Source organism: Crinia signifera, chromosome 9 (assembly GCF_055691185.1).
Source record: "Crinia signifera chromosome 9, ASM5569118v1, whole genome shotgun sequence".
In the NCBI taxonomy this organism is placed as follows: Eukaryota; Metazoa; Chordata; class Amphibia; order Anura; family Myobatrachidae; genus Crinia; species Crinia signifera.
In genome coordinates, this window is record NC_139225.1 from 32,902,822 (window position 1) to 32,926,952 (window position 24,131).

General features: G+C 48.3%; 1 protein-coding gene across 1 annotated transcript in view; it reads left to right on the forward strand.

The window, feature by feature from the left end:
• PTPA (protein phosphatase 2 phosphatase activator) overlaps positions 1-24,131 on the forward strand; it is a 66,568-nt gene that overhangs the window by 1,596 nt on the left and 40,841 nt on the right. Inside the window, exons 2-3 of the mRNA XM_083158757.1 lie at positions 1,026-1,135; positions 10,135-10,221. Of these exons, the coding sequence (XP_083014883.1) occupies positions 1,026-1,135; positions 10,135-10,221 (197 nt within the window). The remainder of the gene's footprint in view (positions 1-1,025; positions 1,136-10,134; positions 10,222-24,131) is intronic.

Consider the following 24,131-nt stretch of genomic DNA (forward strand, 5'->3'; position numbering starts at 1 on the left):
CCTAGTGAACAGCGCCTGAGAAACAACTGAATCACCTCCATAGTGTCGTTAGAACCACAAAAACGGTGGGTGCGCCTATAGAAATGCTGAGCAGGCCCTAGGGAACGCAGGTATTTTCCTGCCTGTTCAGGGGGGGTGGCCCACTTACCGAAACAGTAAGTCCTGGCTACCTTTCGGCTGCGAGCAGTGGAAAAGTCATTGGATGGTGAGTAACCATGGGATGATTTTTCCTCTGTCCAGAGGCATGTGAACAGATATGTAAGCATACACATCCGCTTGCAGCGTAGCAATTTGGATATACGCAGCCTTGCGAGCGGGTCTGAATTACCCCAATTGCACCTTATGTTTGTATTCTTTAAAATGTTTCGCTTATATTTTTTCTTATACTTAATTTCAGTACTCTAACTCTGATTTACTGTGGGGTACTGTAATGGGGGGCATTTAGCCAGGTTAGATTAGGGGTGATGGCCAACGTTCCTGCATTAGAGCATAAGTATATGTCAGATCCACAGATGCAGTGATAGTAAGGTCATTTCTGCACCATAGAAGCAGAATCCTGCCGCACCAATGCTCCTCTGTGGCAGCCAACGCTGTGACCAAGGATAGGGTTACTTCGGTCGGATAGAGGAAAAAATATTTCTTGAAGATATCGCTACAAACAATTAAAATTCTTCATCATTAGACCCTTGTGCATCAACACACTTCTGCCGACGAGTTGTCCATGCTTGGAAGGTGCCCTGGAAGTCCTTTTTTCGGACGTCCTTTAAACAGCACGTCAAAGCCGTTTTGACCTCTGCTACCCATGGCTGTCTACACTCGGGGGAACAGGAAAAAACAGGAGCATGCGCGTGATTAGGCCATTCCCCCCCAAAAGTACCTGGGCCCATCCAGACTCTCTAATGCCCTGCGAACACCTCTTCGTAAAACCACCCCCAGAACTGAGGTTTTTTGTGTGTTTATTTTCTCTTCAAAGAGGTTCTGGATTTTGCAGTAACCATTATCTCCATTCCTCTCATCTGCATCAGGCTCCCATCGTGGGTATGAGGTTCACCCATCTCTCGTCGGACATACCTTCATCGTCCCAAAGAAGGAGATTATCACTGTCCCTGACATGGCCAAGTGGAAGTATTCTCAGGTACAGAACATTTATCCATCTCACCCATTGAATGCTTTATTAACCCATTATTATTGGTTTGTTAGAACAACCCTTTGTATTTTTACCCTGGGTATTACCTGGATAAAGCCTGCAGGTGGCGCAATTGATATTGCAGTCCCTAGTGCTATTTATGGTGGTTTGAGTCAGGCGCTGGCATTCACAACAGCTGTGTGACTGCAGCCTTAGGGGGTGATGTATTAAGCGGTTCCTTTTCTCAGAGAGGCAATGTATGAGGATCGTCGGGGAGGTGGTATGATAACGCACCCCTCTGGTGATCTCTGTACGGCATCTGCCAATTGGCGAAGTGAGTTAGGAAGAATTGCTATTCTGAGAGTAAAGTGAATGGGCAAACGCGTTGGGTATGTAAGTAGTGCTAATGCCATCCTCAGATGACAATACTTGACATGTGACAAAAAGCTCAGATTAGTAGACTCGGTTAGGTACCAGAACACTTGCTGCTGTAGATGGATATTTTGCAGCCAATGAAACCTTTTCGTGTCCGAAAAATGCTTCCCCCCCAAAAAAAATACATTTACTTCTTAGTCACCAACCAAAAATGCATTATGTTAATGATGCATCTTATTCTGGAAATTGGGTTACCTGTGTTGTTATAGGCAGGGAATGGGATCATTCGTCAGACTGCATTTAGGTCTACAGTCATTAGGTTGACCCCACTAGGTCGACTGGCAGGAAGGTCGACCTGACTTAAGGTCGACATGGGCCAAGGTCAACATGACATAAGGTCGAATTTGCATAAAGGTCGACATGAGGAAGGTCGACTGGTCATAAGGTCGACATGGGTTTTTCACTGTTTTTTTATCCGAATGTCGACACAGTCGACATGGACACAGTTGGCAATGCGAATCGGACCCTCGCATCGCTCGCTTCGATCGCGATGCTTCGGGCACGGTGCCTCGCTGCGCTCGGCACACTATTTTATTCTCCCACCACGCCCTAGTGGATGGTAGGGCATGAAATACCGCCTGTCGGCACATGTCGGCTCAAAAAACAGTGAAAAACCCATGTCGACCTTATGACCAGTCGACCTTCTTCATGTCGACCTTTATGCAAATTCGACCTTAAGTCATGTCGACCTTGGCCCATGTCGACCTTAAGTCAGGTCGACCTTCCTGCCAGTCGACCTAATGGGGTCGACCTAATGACTGTAGACCTAAGTTCATTCTAATAGATGACCGCATCCCATAGGCAGAGATAGTACATTGGGTACTGTACTGTAGTATGGTTCTCAGTTGTAAGCAGGTGATCAGCACCCTAAGGAATAAATCTACTAAAGCTTCTTAAAATAAAAGGTGACGTTGCCCATAGCAACCAATCAGATTCTGTCTATTGTTACTCTGATTTTATCCTAAAAAATGGTAGACAAATCTGATCAGTTGTTATGGGCAACTTCACCTTTTATAATTCTTGCTCTTTTCATTGGTGTCTGTTATTGAACTACTGTACAATACATAAGACTCATAGAGCCACTAGGGAGGGTCTTCTGCCTATATGCCTGTCCTTGTGTTTCCCTCCTATATCCCTTTAGATTGTAAGCTTGCAGCAGGGCTCTCCTACCTCCATGTCTGTCTGTTGTTACCCAGTTTGTTTTATCACTGTCTACTATTGTAAAGCGCAACGGAATCTGCTGCGATATATAAGAAACTGTAAATAAATAACAACTTTCCATTGTTCTCTTCCTGTTTTATACACACAACTATACTTAGGATGCCGCCAGGTCTTAAACCTCCAGGCAGTAGAGCAGGGGTGTCAAACTCAAATTCATCGGGGGCCGCATCAGCAGTTTGTCACCCTCAAAGGGCCGGTTGTATCTGTAGGTCCCCCTGTATAATTATAATGCCATGACACCACAGGCTGCTCCCCTGTATAATATAAAATGAATGCCATGACACCACAGGCTGCTCCCCCTGTATAATAATAATGCCATGACACCACAGACTGCTCCCCCTGTATAATATAATAAAAGTAATGCCATGACACATAAATGATTATACAGGAGGAGCAGCCTGTGGTGTCTTGGCATTATTATTATTATACACGGGGACACCTCAGGAAACAGCAGATATATATATATTTTTTTTATTGTGAGTGTGATCCTCATCCTCACTTACTGTTTCTCCGTCTGTCCTGCAGCTGCTGTGGCTTCCAGCTTTTCTTCACTGCTTGCTGCGGCCACACTGTCCCCCACTCCCGGTCCAGCTTCCCTGCCTGCTCCTACTTCTCTACAGACGCATGGGCGGGCCTGCGTCATCGTCATGACGTCCCCACCTAGTGTCTGTCACTGCCGGGCATCAGAGGGAACAGGCGGCCGGGCCCTCCTCCACGTAGCCGTGGAGGCCGGCGGCCATGTTTTATGTAGCCGCATACATATGTGCCTACAGGAACATGGCCGCCGACAGTGGAGGAACAGGTAAGGCGAGAGGAGGTGGCCTAGGCAGGAGTTGGGACACACTGCCCTGCGTGCTATCTCCTCGCGCGGGCCACATGACGAGGTCTGGCGGGACGGATTTGGCCCGCGGGCCTTGTGTTTGACACCGTGCAGTAGAGGCTTATATAATTGGTAGGTGTTTGCAGGATATCACTGGAGAAGTAATGCAGGATTATTTCAATATGTGGATAAGCCACAAGTAGTTTTAAGTCATGGATAATATATACAGATATGCCGGCACTTAGCTGAGAAGACTGAAGGCCCCCATACACTAGGGTGAGGCATCGCATACATTACCACTTGAAATGACCCAGTAGCTAGATCACTTGACATACATCGTATGTGGTCATTGGGGGTTATTCTGGTTGATTCGCAAGGCTGCGAATTCGCAGCATTGCAAATCCACCAAACCCCACCCTGCGAATGTCAGCCCCCGTCGCAGTTGCCTGCCCCCCGCACCCGCGTCATGGCCTCATTACCATGAGAACACCCAGTGTTCTCATGGTAACGACCCTGTAACGCTGGGCGTTCCCATATGGTAGTGGGGCTCCCCCCCCCCCCCCCCCCGCACGCCGTGTAGGGTGCGTGCACCCAGCAAACCGAAAATTTGCCCTATGTCTGCATATGCGCAGAAACGCACCTGGTCATGCGCAGACGCACAACATCGGTCCTCCGTGCGAATGCACCGAGGACCGAATGAACTTGAATAACCCCCATTTTGCATGTGATGTATTCCATGTGATCTCGTTCACCGGTCTGGGAACAATACATCCTTGCTGCTGCAGTGCATTTGGATCACACGGGACCGCACATCGGATCAGAATTGTAAATAACATACGATTGTACACTATTTTTACAAGGTTTCTAGTCCCGATGTGTACAAAATGGCCAAATCGTACTAGGTAAAGATGAAACATTGTAGTGTTCATTCTAGCAACCTGCATCTTTCAAAACCTTTGCAGTTCCTCTTCCCTGCCTGGAGTGTCGCTTTCTTCCATGGTGGTTCAAGCACAGTATGGGCTGTATGTCAGCACTGATATGCAGACCAGTGCTAGAAGAAAAGATGCCCCAAAAAAATTGACCTTGCATCACAGTGTGAGGACACATCTCTATAGGAATATTGTTTTCCTTTATATTCAAAGAATCTCTATCTCTAAAAATTTTGAATTAAAATATCGGTACTCTTTACCTAGAACGGCGCCCATCGCGGTGATCGCGACATCGCGGGCAGCACATAAACGGCCGCGACGCGATGCCCGCGATCACCGCGATTTTCCCATAGGGAACAATGTTAAAAAGTCAGATTGATCGCGATTTTGCATTCAATGCCTCAATGCCCGCGATTTTACCATAGGAATCAATGTTAAATGGGCTACAGAGCCCAAATAGGCTCAATTAACCCTTAAATGTCACCCCAATTTTTTTACGCCACCCCACGATCCACGCCAACCCGAAGCGTGGCGAGCGCAGCGAGCCCGCGAGGGGCGGCGGTACGCGTCCTACGACCTTTTCATGCCCTACTATCCACGTCGGCGTGGAGTTGAGAATAGAATAGTGTGGCGAGCGCAGCGAGCCACCGAGCCCGAAGCGTGGCGAGCGGACGCGGATACCTTCACAGTTATACGCGTCCCCTCGCGGACTTCACAGGTGTCCGTGGCGACGCGGACACCTGTGAAGCCCGCGAAGGGACGCGTTTACCTGTGAAGGTATCCGCGTCCCCTCGCGGGGCTCGCTGCGCTCGCCACGCTTCGGGCTCGGTGGCTCGCTGCGCTCGCCACACTATTCTATTCTCAACTCCACGCCGACGTGGATAGTAGGGCATGAAAAGGTCGGAGGACGCGTACCGCCGCCCCTCGCGGGCTCGCTGCGCTCGCCACGCTTCGGGTTGGCGTGGATCGTGGGGTGGCGTACAAAAATTGGGGGGACATTTAAGGGTTAATTGGGGCTATTTGGGCTCTGTAGCCCATTTAACATTGTTCCCTATGGGAAAATCGCGGTAATCGCGGGTACCCGATTTTGATGTACCCGCGATTTACCCGCGATGCCCGCGATTACCGCGATTTTTTACCCCCGACGCCCGCGATTCTGATCGCGGGCGCCGTTCTAGGTAAAGAGTACCAAAATATCTATTAACTGTGAACATTTCTGCATATTATTTGCATATTATTTGAACATTAACACTAACATGGGGATATATTGGACTTCAATTAATTTTTGCAGAGAAGAAATAGGAAATTCTTGGTTCTGTACTGCCACCTTATGGTTACATGAGGTGCTACAGCAAAAACAAATATGATTCATTTGCTTTTCCCTAATTCACCAACTTTTTGGTCGATCCCTAATTTAATAAAGTTTTTAAGTGTGTTTGTGTTAGCGGGGAGCCAGGGGCATGCAGCTGCATGTGACTTCCGCAGATCGTAGGTAGTGCATTGACATGCTGCTGGTGCAGTGGTGAGAGTCAGCGGGTTGTGCAGGATTGCCTCATGGGCAGTTTTCTGGCCACCCCTACTGTGGGCGAAAAAAACACAGTGTTCATTAGAGATCAGAGATGAAAGCTTACAGGAAGAAGATGTACTGTACATGTTGTAACAGATAAGGTCTCATATATCTGCACTGTGATGATGGTTTATCTGTTCCTGGGGCAGGTGTGTAGAGTTGACAACTCGACAATCTACCCTACCCCACAAGCTCGTTGCTTAGGGGTCATCCTCAACTCTGAACTATCCTTTGTTCCTCACATTCAATCAGTCTCCAAATCATGTTAAATGCATCTAAAAAACATATCCAAAATACGACCCTATCTCACACACGACACTACTAAATCTCTTATCCATGCACTCATTATATCCCGCATTGATTTTTGCAATGGTCTCCTAACTCTCACAACTGCAATCCGTTTTAAATGCTGCTGCTAGGCTGATCTTCCTTGCAAGATGCTCATCGTCTGCTGATCCACTCTGCCAGTCCCTCCATTGGTTGCCTGTATTTTACCGTATTCAATATAAAATACTTCTACTCGCATATAAAGCTATTAACCATACTGCACCAGCGTATATCCCTTTACTTATCACAAAATATCTCCCATCTCAACCACTCTGCTCTGCACAGGATCTGCATCTCTCTTCTGCAGGGATCACTAGCTCCCACTCACTATTACAGGACTTTCATCTGGCTGCTCCCATCCTATGGAATGCCCTTCCACCCACAATAAGTCTCTCCACTAGCCTCCAAACTTTCAAGCGTTCCCTGAAAACTCACCTCTTCAGGCAAGCCTATCATATTTATGTACCACACGCATAACCCTCTGAGGCACTTATGTATTATATAGCTTCCCTTCTGGACTTGTAACTTGGTGGGACTGCTATGCTATTACTGGTGCCTGTCCTTGTGTTCCCCTCCTATGTCCCTATAGATTGTAAGCTTGCAGCAGGGCCCTCCTACCTCCAAGTTTGTCTGTTGTTACCCAGTTTTGTTTTATCACTGTCTACAATTGTAAAGCGCAACAGAATCTGCTGCGCTATATAAGAAACTGTAAATAAATAGAGTGCAGAGACTCCCGAGTGTGGCAGATAGGTCCGCAGTGGGCATTATGAGGGGCAAAAGGAGATGTGTGATAGGTTGTATAGAATTAATCTGTTTAATGAGACACTTACTGAAATTATGTGGATGTTGGAGCTTGTTGTGTATAAGGTACAGTCTGGAGCCAATCTTGGTGCTTGGTAACGTACTAGAGCTGAAACAGATGTGCAGGTGCACTGCTAGGAAAAGGACATGGTGAGGTTAGGATGCTGGAGTGGAATGTTAGGATTATGCTGCGGGAGGGTTATATTAGGAATGGCCTACTAAAGGGGTGGGTTAGGGTTAGGCTGCTGGTAGGGAAGTTAAGGTTTGGCTGTGGGAGAGGGGTGGGTTAGGGTTAGTCTGTGGGAGAGGGGTGGGTTAGGGTTAGGCTGTGGGAGAGGGGTGGGTTAGGCTGTGGGAGAGGGGTGGTTTAGGGTTAGTCTGTGGGAGAGGGGTGGGTTAGGGTTAGGCTGTGGGAGAGGGGTGGGTTAGGGTTAGGCTGTGGGAGAGGGGTGGGTTAGGGTTAGGCTGCAGGAGCGGTGGGTTAGGCTGCTGGAGTGGTGGGTTAGGGTTAGTCTGTGGGAGAGGGGTGGCTTAGGCTGTGGGAGAAGGGTGAGTTCATTTGTGGGAGAGGGGTGGCTTAGGCTGTGGGAGAGGGGTGGCTTAGGCTGTGGAAGGGGTGGGTTAGGGTTAGACTGCGGGAGGGGTGGTTTATGGTTAGGCTGTGGGAGAGGGGAGGGTTAGAGTTAGGCTGGCAGTGGGGGTGGATTAGGGTTTGGCTATGGAATGGGTGGGTTAGGTTGCCGGGGGGGGGGTGTTAGGGTTAGGCTGAGGGAGGGGTATATTAGGATTAGGCTGCTGGAGGGAGGGGAGGTTAGTGTTGGGCTTCGGGAAGAGTGGTTTAAGGTTAGGCTGTGGGAAGGGTGGGTTAGGCTGTGGGAGGAGAAAGTTAGGGTTATGCTGTGGGAGGGGTGGATTAGGGTTAGGCTGCATGAGGGGGAGGTTAGGCTGTGGGAGGGGTGAGTTAGGGTGAGGCTGTGGGAGTGGTGGGTTAGGATTAGGCTGCATGTGGGTAGGTTAGGGTAAGGCTGTGGGAGGGGTGGTTTAGGCTGTGGGAGGGGTGCATTAGGGTTATGCTGTGGGAGGGGTGAGTTAGGGTTATGGTGTGGGACGGGTGGTTTAGGCTGCATGAGGGGAAGATTGGGGTAAGGCTGTGGGAGGGGTGGGTTAGGCTGCATGAATGGGAGGTTAGGGTAATGCTGTGGGTTAGGGTTAGGCTGCATGAGGGGGAGGTTAGGGTAAGGCTGTGGGAGGTTTTGACTGCGGGAGGGGTTGGTTAAGATTAGAGTTAAAATACTTTTAAAGTCGGGTTGCAACTGTAAACATTCTGACCGTCGGGATTTCAGCCACCACGATATTGTTACCATCCATGTATCAAGCCCAATGTTTGCAATCATGTGTCTTCAATGTTTTTCTTTTTTAATGTATGTATTTAATTACGTTACTAGCACATCTGGCGCTGTAGCTGCCAGATATAAGTAGTTCTTAAACCTATTTATTTATTCATTTGTTTTATGCATATGGGAGCTGGCTTAGAATGACATATGTGGGGATCCCTCGGTGTAGGAGATTGCTGTGAGCGACACAAGCAGACAGAACAGCACTTGAATGAAGTCACTGCTGCTAAGTTCCTTGAGATACACTTAGTGCTTTTATTGCAGTGTGTGATACATTCTTAAAGGACTGCATAAGGGTTCTCTGAATGTAAAATGCGCGGTTTATACAGCTTTGTAATGCTTAGAGTTACATTAGTGAAGTGGCTCGTTGTGCATAGAGTAAATGTAATATATTCTGGGATGCTCGATGCTTGTGGTCTTATAACTGCTGTCACAAAGTACTTTGGTTTTTTTCCTGCAGAAATATTTACAGCATTATCTTTCCCCCGTATGGTGTGTTCTGTAAGCACAGACGATACTGAGTGCATGCACTTATGTCCGAGCAGCCAGGGATCTGCTTCCTGGTATATAAGGACCCATATAGACCTAATGCTATTGACTGTTATATGATGTTAACTGATATTGTCACATTGCAGGGTACTGATTTGTACCAGGGTTCAATTTTATAGTGTTCATTGTAGTTCCTGCATCTTCCCAAACCCATGCAGTTCCTCCTCGCTGTCTGGGGTGTCACTCTCTGCTTTGGTGCATCTAGCACAGTGTGGTCTGTATTTCAGATATGCAGACCAGACCTGTTCTGGGGCAGCAAACCTTTTGAAGGGACGCAGTCCGCTGATTTGGGGTCCACGCTCTCTCATCGGCACTCTCAAAAAGCTGAAAACTCATGTAGACACAACTCCCCTCCCCCCCCCCCCCCCCCCCCACACACACACACACACACACTCCCAGCAGCTCAGTCAACTCCCCCACCCCCCCCCCCACACACACACTCCCAGCAGCTCAGTCATTTTGCCGACGAGCTGCTGACTAGTAAAAATATAACTATTACACAATGATGGAAGTATTGTGTTTTCTGATCAGATTATTGAGATTACTTATTCATATTGATGAACTGCAAAATGACCGTCTCGGTGACATCACTGGTTCCTAGTACACTGATTGGCTGCACACTCAAAAATATTGGTTCAGTCCACAAACTGGCTGCTTCTTCCTGTGTGTAGGCACAGAAGTCCCAGGCAGAGCGATTATTAGTAGTGGATTATTCCCCAATACCAGGGACGGTGAACCTTTGGCTCCCAGCTGTCGTTGAACTACACATCCCAGCATGCCCTGCAACAGTTTTGATATTTGGCTATGTTAAAACGGTTGCAGCGCATGCTGGGATGTTTAGTTCAACAACAGCTGAGGGCCAAATGTTCCCCATCCCTGCCCTATAGCATTTAGCATATCTTCCTTTGGAGGATCAATAATGTGTCTCTCAAGTAACCCACAGTTTCTTCTTCTCCTTCCCACAGGCATACGCTGATTACATGAGCTTCGTCCTTACCTTAAATGAGGGCGTGAAAGGAAAGAAGCTGACTTGTGAATATCGGATCTCAGAGGTAGGTGAATTAATGCACTCGGAACAGAAATCCACAAGACAGGGCCACGAGTGGGCACCTTTGGCGACATTTCCACGTTTTTACAACAGCAACTCACCCTGAATTGTACTGAATAAAGAATAATTTCACCTAAAATAATTTCACCTATATATAAAATGCTAACCTTTCCTCGCCTCTATGAGGTGAAGTACTGACACTGACCAATAGAGGCCACTTGACAGAGACTAAATGGGTGTGGTATAGGATACCAACAGTCGGGATCCCGACAGTCATTAGCCCGACGACAGGATCCTGACTGGCCGGACTCTGACAGCATGGTGAGCACAACAAAGCCCCTTGCGGGCTTGCTACGATCGCCACCTATTCTATTCTCCCTCTATGGGGGTCGTGGACCCCTACGAGGGAGAATAGCGGGTGGCCGTCGGGCACCCGTCTGTCTGAGTTTTGACAGTCGGGATCCGACGTCGGGTAAATGACTGTTGGGATCCCGACTGTCAGGACCGCGTCCGGCACCCGACTAAATTACTCCTTTTGAGTGCAAATAAAAGTCATAACAGAAAGTGAAAGCATTTTTTGCATGGACAGTGATCTGTTTCAAACTTGCTAAATCTGGAGAGTGGGAGCTGTGAAGACAAAGACTGGAGGTAGGAGCATATAGGGACTGGGGGTGGGGTGGAGAAAACAGTCACGGGCAAGGTGAAAGTACGTCGCAGAAGCCGTCATTTTGTTGTGCTGTTAACTATTACTGAATATTTGTTTGTGTGTTGTATTCAGTAAATGATAGAATGTAATCAGAAAATCCAGTAACATGAGATCCAGCAGGTTCCACCGGAGGTCACTTTCTCCTAATGCCAGCATTACGTAGATTCCTGTAGCACAGCTAATTGGATGCTACTGATCACCAGAGGATGGGAAGTCATACAGGGGTAGATTTATTAAGCTCGGTGAAGTGATAAAGTGTCTGGTTTTTATCACCGGCCAATCAGCTCCTACCGGTCATTTTTCAAATCAAGCCTGTAACTTCACAGTTAAGGCCCCCATACACTCTGCGATTTTGGTCCGATTTCATCCGATTTCGGCACTCTGTGCCGATAATCGGATGAAATCGGCCCAAAATCGTATGCGTGTGATATCTGATCCGATGCGCGGTCCCGTGCGCATCGGACCGGATCAGGGAGGTCGGACGGTCTGTACATACGATCACGTCCGACCTCCCTGTATGCATATGCCTGCCACCTGACAGGCATATGCATGCAGACACCGGGCGGGCAGCGGCGGCGGCCAGCGGTGGTGGGGGCGGGCGGCGGGTGCGGTGAGCGCTGCTGACCTGGCCGGGCAGTGTACTTACTTACACATAGCAGCAGCGGGGACGGGCAGCGCAGTGGCGGCTATTATATTTTTAAAATACTTGTCAAATGACCGGCCAATCAGAGAGCGGCCGGTCATTTGACAAGTATTTTAAAAATCTAATAGCCGCCACTGCGCAGCCCGTCCCCGCTGCTGCTATGTGTAAGTAAGTACACTGCCCGGCCAGGTCAGCAGCGCTCACCGCACCCGCCGCCCGCCCCCACCACCGCTGGCCGCCCGCCCCCACCACCGCTGCCCACCGCCGCTGCCCGCCCCCACTACTGCCGCTGCCCGCCCCCACTACTCCTCACCGCCCTGCAGCTCCCCGGGTTTTTTTTAACATGGGATAAATCGCATGCGATTTATCCCATGTAAAAAATGGCACATCAAGTGCCAAATTGTATGTGAGCCTCCCGGGGAGCTGCCGGGCGGCTCGCAGGTAAATTGGGTCCGACTTGTCCCTAGGACAAGTCGGCCTAATGTATGGGGGCCTTTAGAGTTTCTGGTTTAATCACCGGCCAATCAGCTCCTATCACTTCACTGAGCTTAATAAATCTGCCCCTGAGTTACCCTTTATTTATGTAAAGAAGCTAGGAGGGCATACATAAGGTATCCTGGCAGTGGGTATGTCCGCCGTCAAAACACAGACTCGGGCGTTGTGATACGGAGAATCGCGATAGGGGTCCTGTGAGTAAGCTAACCCACCCCCCTTATCCTAACGGGATACGATCGACCCTATAAAGGTCGACATGCATTAGATCGATCACTAAAGGTCGACACCTGAAATAGGTCAACATGGATAATGTCGACAGGATCAAAAGGTCGACGTGAGATTTTCTTTCTTTCATTGAGCCGACATTTCATACCTTACCATCCACTATGGCGTGATGGAGAATTAAATAGTGCGCCGAGCGCAGCGACGGGAATGCGGTACACTTAGACAGTGTCTATGTCGACATTCAGGAAATAAACCTTTTGACTTTCAGGTTGACACATGAAAAAGTTTGACATGCATTAGGTTGACATGTTCAAAAGGCCGACATATTCAAAAGGTCGACATAGACACAGAGACCTTTTCCATGTCAACCTTGGGATTTCAGCACCATCATCCTGATTTATTCTGGCAGCAAGCATTCTGTAACACCCAGGCCACAAGAGGGCGCTATTCCACTGGAGTCTATGGAAGATATTTCCTGTAGAATACGGTCACTAGGTCAACCCTATTTAGGTCGACATGGCTAAGGTTTGGATTGGAAGGTCGACTCAAGCATTATGAAGACAATGGAAAGGTCGACATATAAAAGGTCAACATGAGTTTTCACATTTCTTTTGAGCCATCATATGCCGGCAGGCATTATTTCATGCCCTACCATCCACTATGGCATGGCGGCAGAAAAATATTGTGTGCCAAGCACAGCAAGGCACCGCACCCGCAGCATGGCAAGCGCAGTCTGCCATGGGAAGGGGCGTGGTACACTGTGACGGTGTCCATGTCAAGTATGTGATGACAAAAACGTGAAAAACTCATGTCGACCTTCCCATTGTCAACCTAATGCTTATGTTGACCTTCTGACCCTGTTGATCTTAACCATGTCGACCTATTTCAGATCTCGACCTAAGGCCCATCGACCTTCAGTGGTCAACCCAATGCATGTTGACCTAAATAGGTTTGATTCAATGGCCCATACCCTCCTGTAGCTCCTGTAATAAATGCAGGAGGAATATGGTTCCCTGCATGGGGTGTCTGGCTTATACAGGAGGAATATGGTTCCCTGCATGGAGTGTCTGGCTTATACAGGAGGAATATGGTTCCCTGCATGGGGTGTCTGGCTTATACAGGAGGAATATGGTTCCCTGCATGGGGTGTCTGGCTTATACAGGAGGAATATGGTTCCCTGCATGGAGTGTCTGGCTTATACAGGAGGAATATGGTTCCCTGCATGGGGTGTCTGGCTTATACAGGAGGAATATGGTTCCCTGCATGGGGTGTCTGGCTTATACAGGAGGAATATGGTTCCCTGCATGGAGTGTCTGGCTTATACAGGAGGAATATGGTTCCCTGCATGGGGTGTCTGGCTTATACAGCAGGAATATGGTTCCCAGCATGGAGTGTCTGGCTTATACAGGAGGAATATGGTTCCCTGCATGGGGTGTCTGGCTTATACAGGAGGAATATGGTTCCCTGCATGGGGTGTCTGGCTTATACAGGAGGAATATGGTTCCCTGCATGGGGTGTCTGGCTTATACAGGAGGAATATGGTTCCCTGCATGGGGTGTCTGGCTTATACAGGAGGAATATGGTTCCCTGCATGGGGTGTCTGGCTTATACAGGAGGAATATGGTTCCCTGCATGGAGTGTCTGGCTTATACAGGAGGAATATGGTTCCCTGCATGGAGTGTCTGGCTTATACAGGAGGAATATGGTTCCCTGCATGGGGTGTCTGGCTTATACAGGAGGAATATGGTTCCCTGCATGGAGTGTCTGGCTTATACAGGAGGAATATGGTTCCCTGCATGGAGTGTCTGGCTTATACAGGAGGAATATGGTTCCCTGCATGGGGTGTCTGGCTTATACAGGAGGAATATGGTTCCCTGCATGGGGTGTCTGGCTTATACAGGAGGAATATGGTTCCCTGCATGGGGTGTCTGGCTTATACAGGAGGAATATGGTTCCCTGCATAGGGTGTCTGGCTTACACAGGAGGAATATGGTTCCCTGCATGGGGTGTCTGGCTTATACAGGAGGAATATGGTTCCCTGCATGGGGTGTCTGGCTTATACAGGAGGAATATGGTTCCCTGCATGGAGTGTCTGGCTTATACAGGAGGAATATGGTTCCCTGCATGGAGTGTCTGGTTTATACAGGAGGAATATGGTTCCCTGCATGGAGTGTCTGGCTTATACAGGAGGAATATGGTTCCCTGCATGGAGTGTCTGGTTTATACAGGAGGAATATGGTTCCCTGCATGGGGTGTCTGGCTTATACAGGAGGAATATGGTTCCCTGCATGGGGTGTCTGGCTTATACAGGAGGAATATGGTTCCCTGCATGGGGTGTCTGGCTTACACAGGAGGAATATGGTTCCCTGCATGGGGTGTCTGGCTTATACAGCAGGAATATGGTTCCCTGCATGGGGTGTCTGGCTTATACAGCAGGAATATGGTTCCCAGCATGGAGTGTCTGGCTTATACAGGAGGAATATGGTTCCCTGCATGGGGTGTCTGGCTTATACAGGAGGAATATGGTTCCCTGCATGGGGTGTCTGGTTTATACAGGAGGAATATGGTTCCCTGCATGGGGTGTCTGGCTTATACAGGAGGAATATGGTTCCCTGCATGGGGTGTCTGGCTTATACAGGAGGAATATGGTTCCCTGCATGGGGTGTCTGGCTTATACAGGAGGAATATGGTTCCCTGCATGGGGTGTCTGGCTTATACAGGAGGAATATGGTTCCCTGCATGGGGTGTCTGGCTTATACAGGAGGAATATGGTTCCCTGCATGGGGTGTCTAGCTTATACAGCAGGAATATGGTTCCCAGCATGGAGTGTCTGGCTTATACAGGAGGAATATGGTTCCCTGCATGGAGTGTCTGGCTTATACAGGAGGAATATGGTTCCCTGCATGGGGTGTCTGGCTTATACAGGAGGAATATGGTTCCCTGCATGGGGTGTCTTGCTTACACAGGAGGAATATGGTTCCCTGCATGGGGTGTCTGGCTTATACAGGAGGAATATGGTTCCCTGCATGGGGTGTCTGGCTTATACAGGAGGAATATGGTTCCCTGCATGGGGTGTCTGGCTTATACAGGAGGAATATGGTTCCCTGCATGGGGTGTCTGGCTTATACAGGAGGAATATGGTTCCCTGCATGGGGTGTCTGGCTTATACAGGAGGAATATGGTTCCCTGCATGGGGTGTCTGGCTTATACAGGAGGAATATGGTTCCCTGCATGGGGTGTCTTGCTTACACAGGAGGAATATGGTTCCCTGCATGGGGTGTCTGGCTTATACAGGAGGAATATGGTTCCCTGCATGGGGTGTCTGGCTTATACAGGAGGAATATGGTTCCCTGCATGGGGTGTCTGGCTTATACAGGAGGAATATGGTTCCCTGCATGGGGTGTCTGGCTTATACAGGAGGAATATGGTTCCCTGCATGGGGTGTCTGGCTTATACAGGAGGAATATGGTTCCCTGCATGGAGTGTCTGGCTTATACAGGATTACATGGAACCATTTCTATAAATATATTTATGATTTTATATTTTTTATATTTAGACAATATATGGCACAAAATCTGCATCGGTTACTTTTTTTTTAATGTTTTTTTTGGGACTTTCTCAGCTGAAACCTCTGTAAAGATGACACACTGACCCAAATGTAATAGGGTGCCAGAATCCTAAATTGAGTGTTACCTTTTTTCTTTTTAAAGCGGCAATCATTTACACGGCAAAGTCAACTTAATAATGGATTGCTGCTTAAAAAAAACAAAAAAACTATTACATTATTATTTATTTATTATCAGTTTCTTATATAGGGCACACATATGCCGCAGCGCTTTACAGAGTATATTTTTTAACATTCACATCAGTCCCTGCCCCAGCGGAGTTTACCATCTATATTCCCTAGCACATGTACACACACACAGACATTCTAGGGTTAATTTTGTTGGAAGCCAATTAACCTATGTGTATATTTTTGGATCGTGGGAGGAAACCGGAGTACCCGGAGGAAACCCACGCAAGCGCGGGGAGAATATACAAACTCCGCACAGTTAGAGCCGTGGTGGGGATCGAACCCATGACCTCAGCGCTGTGAGGCAGTAATGCTAACCATTGGGCCAGTGTGAATTCTATTCATTGTAAGAATTCAGGAGGTGTTCTGATGTTAATGTGCATATTCAGCTGCTATCTAAAGCCCCATACATACTACACGACACTGTCCAGAGCCGATATAGTTAACAATATCCCGATATTGAGTATACACATAGAACGATATCGGTAAATGATATCCTTCAGTGACATCAGGGGGACCTGCTGAATATGCAGATGGTTGGCTATATTGCCAAATTGACCAGCATGTGCAGCAGACATCGATACCGCTCATCGCTAATGATTTTGAGCGTACACACTAAACAATATTGTGAAATATATCGTTCAGAAGCCCCTTTCTGTTGGATATCTTTCACAGTATCCTATAGTGTGTATGGGGCATAAGATCTGACATCTGCAGTAAAGCTGTGTACACCCATATACAATCGTCTTGCAGATTGTATCATTCACAACATCTTGATGAGGTATGCGGTTAATTGTAATAGGGTCCAAAAACAGTATGCGGTGGCCCAGGATTTCTCCCGAGATTGCCTGTATTTTGAAAGTGGCAATCATTTACAAGGTAAAACCAGGACGTTGCCGCTGTAATCAATGGTAAATTCATGGACCTCCGCAAACTCGGACCCTATGCCGATTGTAATATATAGTTACCAGGCCGATTTCCCAATCCCATAGAAGCCCATTGTCCTAATGTATATGTTTGTCAAATCCTTAAACTTTGAGCTGATGGTGGTTTTTTTACTCTGGTAACTATACTGCCACCTAGTGGATTTTAGAAGGATCTAAATTCAATTTTTTTTACAGTTTTAAGGACAATACTCATAACTCCCTTCATATGGAATTGTGTTTAATACCTGTACCTGTTTCCTATGTATAACGTACCAGATTTTTATTCCATCCAAGCAACTAGTTGGATGGTTGGAGGAGAGTTGGTCTAATGTGTGGCCAGCAGGGCCCTCCAAAATATGACTTAGGGGGGTAGTCAGTGACCCTGTCCCGTTCTGGGTCAGCTCGACCGAGAACACGCAGACGGAATTCAACGAACCGCCTGCAGTGGGATGAGAAGAGGGCGTGGCTGCGAGATGTGGCTGGGAAGAGGCGAGCTGCAGCCAGCAGCTCGTCACTTCCCGGCCGTTCTCGGCAGAACGAGCCCGACAGCTTGTGAAGTCGGGCTCGTTCTGCCGAGATACCCTGCTCAATGCTGTCTTCCCTGATAGGGCCCGGTGGCCATCTCACCCATGGGGAGATGGTCGCCAGTGATTGAATACCCCCATTAATTAGTACCTCAGTTATTTTGATTTACTGTCTGTGCTCAAGCATGGCTATCCTTAAGACCTGGACTGTGAGTGTGCCTTGATAATCTATGTTGGGAACCCCTGGGTGCATTTTCACACCTAGGGAAGATTCAATTGTTCATCAGTGGCCACATCTCCTTTCTACACTGGCGGGAGCCAATCAGCTTTTTGTGCCAATGTACCTGCTTGTGGTGGCTAAAAGATATCTGGGCTTTTCAGCACCCACCTGGCATTTTCCTTGCCGTGCCCAGTACTTTAGTCGAGTTTAAACACTTTGTGAGAAGTAATGGGCGCTAGTGGCAAACAATTGAGGGCAGCAACTTGGGTGCCCCGAAACAATTGAATCCCCCCCCCCCCCCTAATGACCAATGGTTCTCGGTGACCAAAACAACTAGTGTTTTTGCTAGATGTCACTAAATTCTTTATCGTGTTGTCTCCCTGCAGTGCGGCACACACGCCCTGCTGTGTGGCACACACGCCCTGCAGTGCGGCACACACGCAGTGTGGCACACACGCCCTGCAGTGCGGCACGCCCCCCTGCTGTGCGGCACACACGCCCTGCTGTGCGGCACACCCCCCTGCAGTGCGGCACACAGTTGCCCCCCCCCCCCCGTATCCAGGCTTGCACTACACAAATGATTAACTTCTTGTTCATAGGCCTGTCTGATGGCCACAGCATGAGGATGAGGAGGCTTCTAGCCACAGTAGCAGGAGGACAAAACCGTATCTAGGGCGGAAACCTTTGGGTATGGGTCATAGGGTCAACACTATAAAAGTCGACCACTAAAGGTTGACAGGGTTTAGGTTGACACATGAAATAGGTCGACATGACTAAGGATGGAATTTCGACACAAACAATATGTCGACAGTAGGAAGGTTGACAGTCAAAAGTTGGACATGAGTTTGTCCCGATTTTCGATGGAAGTCGACATGGACACCATATCAGTGTACCGCGTCCTCGCTCGTGGCTCGCTGCTATCAGCACACTATTATATTCTCCCGCCGCGCCGTAGTGGATGGTAGGGCATGAAGCACCGCCTGACGGCTCAAAACAAAGTGAAAAACTCATGTCGACCTTTTGACTGTCGACCTAATGCTTGTGTCGACCTTCTGACCATAGCCCATGTCAAATAATTTCATGTGTCAATCTTAGCCCTGTCTACCTTTAGTGGTCAACCTAATGTATGTCACAGGCCATAGTGTCAACCTAGCTACCGGATCCCGAAACCTGCTAAAACGAATACATATATACTAGGTGATTCATCGCGCCCTACGGGCGCTCTTCACACCGTCGTAAGGGGCTGCGCCCCCTTAATTTGTGAACGTTTGTATATGAGAAATATGGTTAGAATTGTATGTAAGATGCCTGTATTGCAACTTGAGTTATAGGTGAAATGTGTTAAATAGAGAGCATATGATGTGGAAGGGGGTGTGTATTGTTTTGTTTAATTAAAAAGCGGTTACAGAGTAAGATGTACATTGATAGTGTGGATGGTACAGTGACATTTGTGGGTGTGGGGGGGGGGGCTGTGTGTGCATGTTGTTTAGGTGTGTGTGTGCAATAGTATAGTAGGGTGTTTCTGAGTCAGCGGCTCCCCACTGGCGGAAGTCACGACACAGGAAAACAGGAGGCTGGGTAGTGATAGGGGTGTGTGGGCATAAGGGGGACTAAAGAGGAGGGTGGGAGATACTGTGCAGCTTCTGCCAGTGGGTGAGGGTCCAGCGTGGCAGCACAGGAGTACAGGATGGTGGCCCTGAGTCAGTGTCTCCTCCTACTGGGTGGGAGTTAGGGTGCATGAGAGCAGGAGGCTGGGCTATGAGGCATGATAGGGGCATGTGGGCAAAACAGCGTCAGCGACTCCCCAGTGGTGGAAGTTACGGTTCAGGAGAGCAGGAAGCTGGGTAGTGATAGGGGTGTGTGAGTATACGGGGGACTAAAGAGGGGCTTAGGGGTGCCGTGAATCAAGGGAGGGAGGGGGCGCAGGTGTCGTTGAATCGTGGGAGAGGGCAGGGGTCCGCAAAGCGTGGGAGGGGGCGTGAATCGCGGGAGGGGGGGTTGCGAATCGCAGGAGGGGGGTGCGCGGGGGGTCGTGAATTGCGGGAGGGGGGGTGCGCGGGGGGTCCGTGAATTGCGGGAGGGGGGGGGGGCACGGGGCGCGATGAATCACCTAGTTGGTTATATATTCTTGTAGAAGGATGGTAGGATGTTGCTGTCATTCAGAATGCATTTACATAAACAGTAATAGTAGCAGTAAAAGGTCTGACTTAAAACACCTACAGTAAAACAGAACAGGTGTTATATATTATACAAAGAATTGGTTGATGATGTGTAGGTTGACGTGCACATAGTTCATAGTTGTCACTGGAAAAAAATTGCTACAAGAAAAATCAACACAGAAAGTTCAACACATGTAAATGTTGACATAAATGTGGCACTTCATCGGTGTCCATGTCGACACATGAGAATGAATATGAAAACATTGAAAAAGTGAAAAATAAATCTTGTCAACCTTTTTCATTGTCGACCATAGCCATGTCAGTGTTGTGCCATTTAATCGTGGGGATGCCGTGAATGGGGGGGGGGGGAGGGAGGTGCATACCCAACATGACCCTCTCCAGGAGGGACACATTGCTCTGTTTCTGGACTTTCTTCTTAATTTATGGATTACCATCACCTGTGCTTAAACACCTTTCTTATCAATTACCCTGTTTAAAATGACAGGTGATGACAATCATAAATTAAGATGGAAGTCCACAAAAAGAGCATTCTGTCCCTCCTGGAGAGGGTCATGTTGGGAGGTATGGAGGTGTGGGGCGCTCACCTGGTGTGTCTGGTGAATAGCTTTGTCTTTGCTGTGTAACATGGAGAGGCAGAGGGTGTCTGGCACTGTCTGTGGCTCCACTGGGCTGGTTCTCTGTCATGTGAGTCAGTCATGTGAGTCAGAGGCTCCACCCAGCGTTATAGCTCCAGACACACTTTGAGTGACAGATGTAGCCAAATATATAAGAGATAGTACAAATCCCAGGAATGGCTGTGTACTTGTTAGTGGTCATACCGCCCCCCTACAGGTAGGCGTGATACTTCTGGCCGTTACACTGCAAATGCAAAGCCACAGTTCCCTGTTCCCATTTATCTCCCATAAAAATGCTTGGCGTTCCCTTGCACACGCAGGTGTGTCGATGCGCGCGTGGTGCCCTGAATTCGGACATTTCCGTCAAAAATAGAAAAAAAAAGTCGAGTCTGACTTATTTTCGAACGGTAAAAATTATTATTTGGTCATTGAATGATTTTTCACCGGTGTGATAGGGTACCCATGCATCATTTGTACAGAGACCTATGGGTCTGTAAAGAGGTCCAGCTGGTGCTACTCTGCCTCTCTCCTGAGGTGCTGCGCGGATCGGAGCGTAGAACAGGAACATGCGGCAATCTTAGTAACTGTTTAGTGTGTGATTAGATTGTGGTGGCTCCCAGCATTGTCCGGTACGGCGCACAGAATAGGTTTTGTCCATGGGGTTCTCCGGCTATCACGCTGCTAGTGACCTCTGCTACATGGGACACACTACCTAATGCTTCCATTGCAATATTCATTTAGCCGGACAATGGGATGCCGCCTGCGCTTCCACACATTGCCTTTCAAAGAGACCCAGACACCAACAAACCCTTGTGTCTATTTAATTATGTATTAGGCTGCCTAGGCTGGCAGCTGGGGCCTGCTCGCTGCATACGGCTCGGCTGGTTTTTAATCCCTTTAAAAAGCAGTAGAAAGCAATGGATGCGTGACTGTCATTCCCCCTCCCCCTCCCTCCGCCTCCTCTCCAGCTCCTAAGCCTGGATGTGCAGCCGTCCCCTGCCAGCCATTACTCAGCCAGTCTCTGCTCTGAGAGAGGCATGGAAAAAGCTGAATTGCCCGTAATGAGCTGCCTATGGCTGGGAGGCTGGTGGCCATGTAAATCATCAGCACTGTCTAACAAAAGCAGCTCTCGCCGTGATTCTTAATTACAGGGTGAATCTGCGGCACCCACAGCTGGATCTCCCGGGCCTTACGGTGCAACACCGCGGCGCTGGACGTATTGACCTGCATTGTTAACCAAGTGGGCACTGGGGGTTGTGGTTGCTCTGACAGCTGCCGGTTTAAACGGCCACAGAGCCTCAATTCTAAGTGGCTTTATGTATGAAAGAGCTGCTGACGATGGCCCTAATTCAGGTTAGCTCGCTTACCATGCGAGGGGATGTGTACGAGAACACGTCTCAACTGACTATTATTTACGAGTGCTAGGCCGAAGACGGGACAGGCGGCTGACGTCAGCCGCCTGCCACCACCCACATACCCACGGGAACGCCCATAAAACGCTGGGCGTGTCCATTTCGCATGTGTTTGACATTGGGTCCGTTGCGATGTGCGGTCCCGTGAGCTTTGCATTGGAGCCTAAACATCGCACAGTCTGCACTATATATTTATCGTATCACCAAGCCTCCCGGCAGGCTAGGATCGCATACGATCCGTTGTGTGCAAAAGGACTGCATATGGGGGGTGGATCATATTTTATCTTACGGGTATGAATTTGGCCCCGTTCCAATGGTTGGGTCTGCGCATATTTGCACATGTGCAGACCCCAGGAGCGGGCGGCTTTGGGGAGTTTCACACTCGCCGAGCCATTTGCTCCAGAGGGGGCAGGCGGGGGAACAATAATGGAAAGCATAGGGCTCGCGTGCGCTACAGGAATCGCCAGATAGGTTATATTTCCTCCAGGTAAGTTTTCACCCTCACATAAATTCCAAGATTCGTCATATACGGAACAGGGGAACGCCCAGCGTTTTACAAGTGCCCCCATGAAAACGCTAGGCGTCCCCTGGAATCGCGGGCGTGCCGAGGCCTTCTCTGGGCAGGCGACTGATGTCACATGATATTAGCGCCCGCCCCCTTTTCACCAATCTCCGGCTGAGATAAAAGTCTGTTTTCACTGACTCTTATTTCTGAAAGGTAGAGAAATCTTTTGTTGGTCGGCGACCATTCAATGATTTCTCTTCCCTTTGGATGCCTGAGAGGGGATGTCTTCCTTGCATGTTACCGATGGGATGACGAACGTTCGGTGCGGTGGTGGGCGGCGCTGACCTGCCCGCAGCCTATCAAACAGGTCTGAATTAAGAACATGGTGTATTGTATGCAGTCCTGCCACCTGGTTCCACAGGGGATTGTGGGTGACTTCTCTACTGAGGGAAGTCGCCCGAGTGTATGACCACATCAAAAACGAGCTTCTGATTTCTATCCCAGCACTAACAGGGAAATGACCTACTTCACACCATCCAGTTGTATCTGTTTTGTGTGTATCTAAATATATAATACAGGGTTAGCAGGAAAAAAAATACGTTACCCACTTCAGAGGGCTATGAATGCGCTAGTCCAGTGGTTCCCAAAATTGTTGGAATCCGGCGCCCTAGAGTATCAGAATTGTTTTTGCGGCACCCATAGGCCAAAAAGGGTTTTTTTTATTGAAAAACTTGAATTTAAATGAAAAAAGTAATTTGTGTCTGTGTGTTATCCTTGGGGTTGAGGATCTGAAGCTACAAACACTACTTTTGCTTATTATACTTACCAATTTAAATTTGAAATACTTCTGGACCACCAACCCGAGGCACCCCTGCAAGCGTCCCAAGGCGCTACGGCACACAGTTTGGGAACCACCGCGCGAGTCATTTGTTAAATAAAAATGGTAGTTTCATAAACTCGCTGAAAGGTGGCGCTATAAATGTTCAGTATGCTTATACATTGTCGTGTCCAATACTCTGCACATAAATGGTTACTATGCTTGCTCAATATTTATTTATATTTAACAAATAATTAGCACATCATCTGAATTATCTGTAGGTTCAATTTTGGCTCATTCGGAGCAGTAGAACGCACTTCAGAGCCCTCTGAGAGCAATACTTTCAGTAGTACTGCTATATATGCCACTTTGTACCTTGCTAAAAAGCAGTGGCAAACGCAGGATTGGAGTACGTACAGGAGTCTGGGGGAGTGGTAACAGCTATGAAATTAATATTTAACAGTACAGATGGTCTATATAGTATAGGCTGTTTCAAACATTTAAATAAGAGAAGTGGTCAGAAAAAGGTTAAACATGTCATAATAAATAAATACACAAACATAATAGAAACAGTACTGCACTTTCTAAACTCACAATCTCCCACTTCATGGTAAGGCTCCTGTCTCTTCTTCCTGGTAGCTGCTCTCTGGTCCAGTGCGATGTTTGAGGGCTTAGATCCACACATACAGTAAATGTGGTAGAAAAAGCTGGTACACTGGGCATATGCAGCAGCCCTGCTGTGTCCCTCACACTGCATGATGTGGTGGCAGATCTATTGATTATATGCGATACCAGTGCTATTGTTGTTATAATTTAAGGTACTTGCCAAGATGAGGGGGGTTTCCGGGCAACCA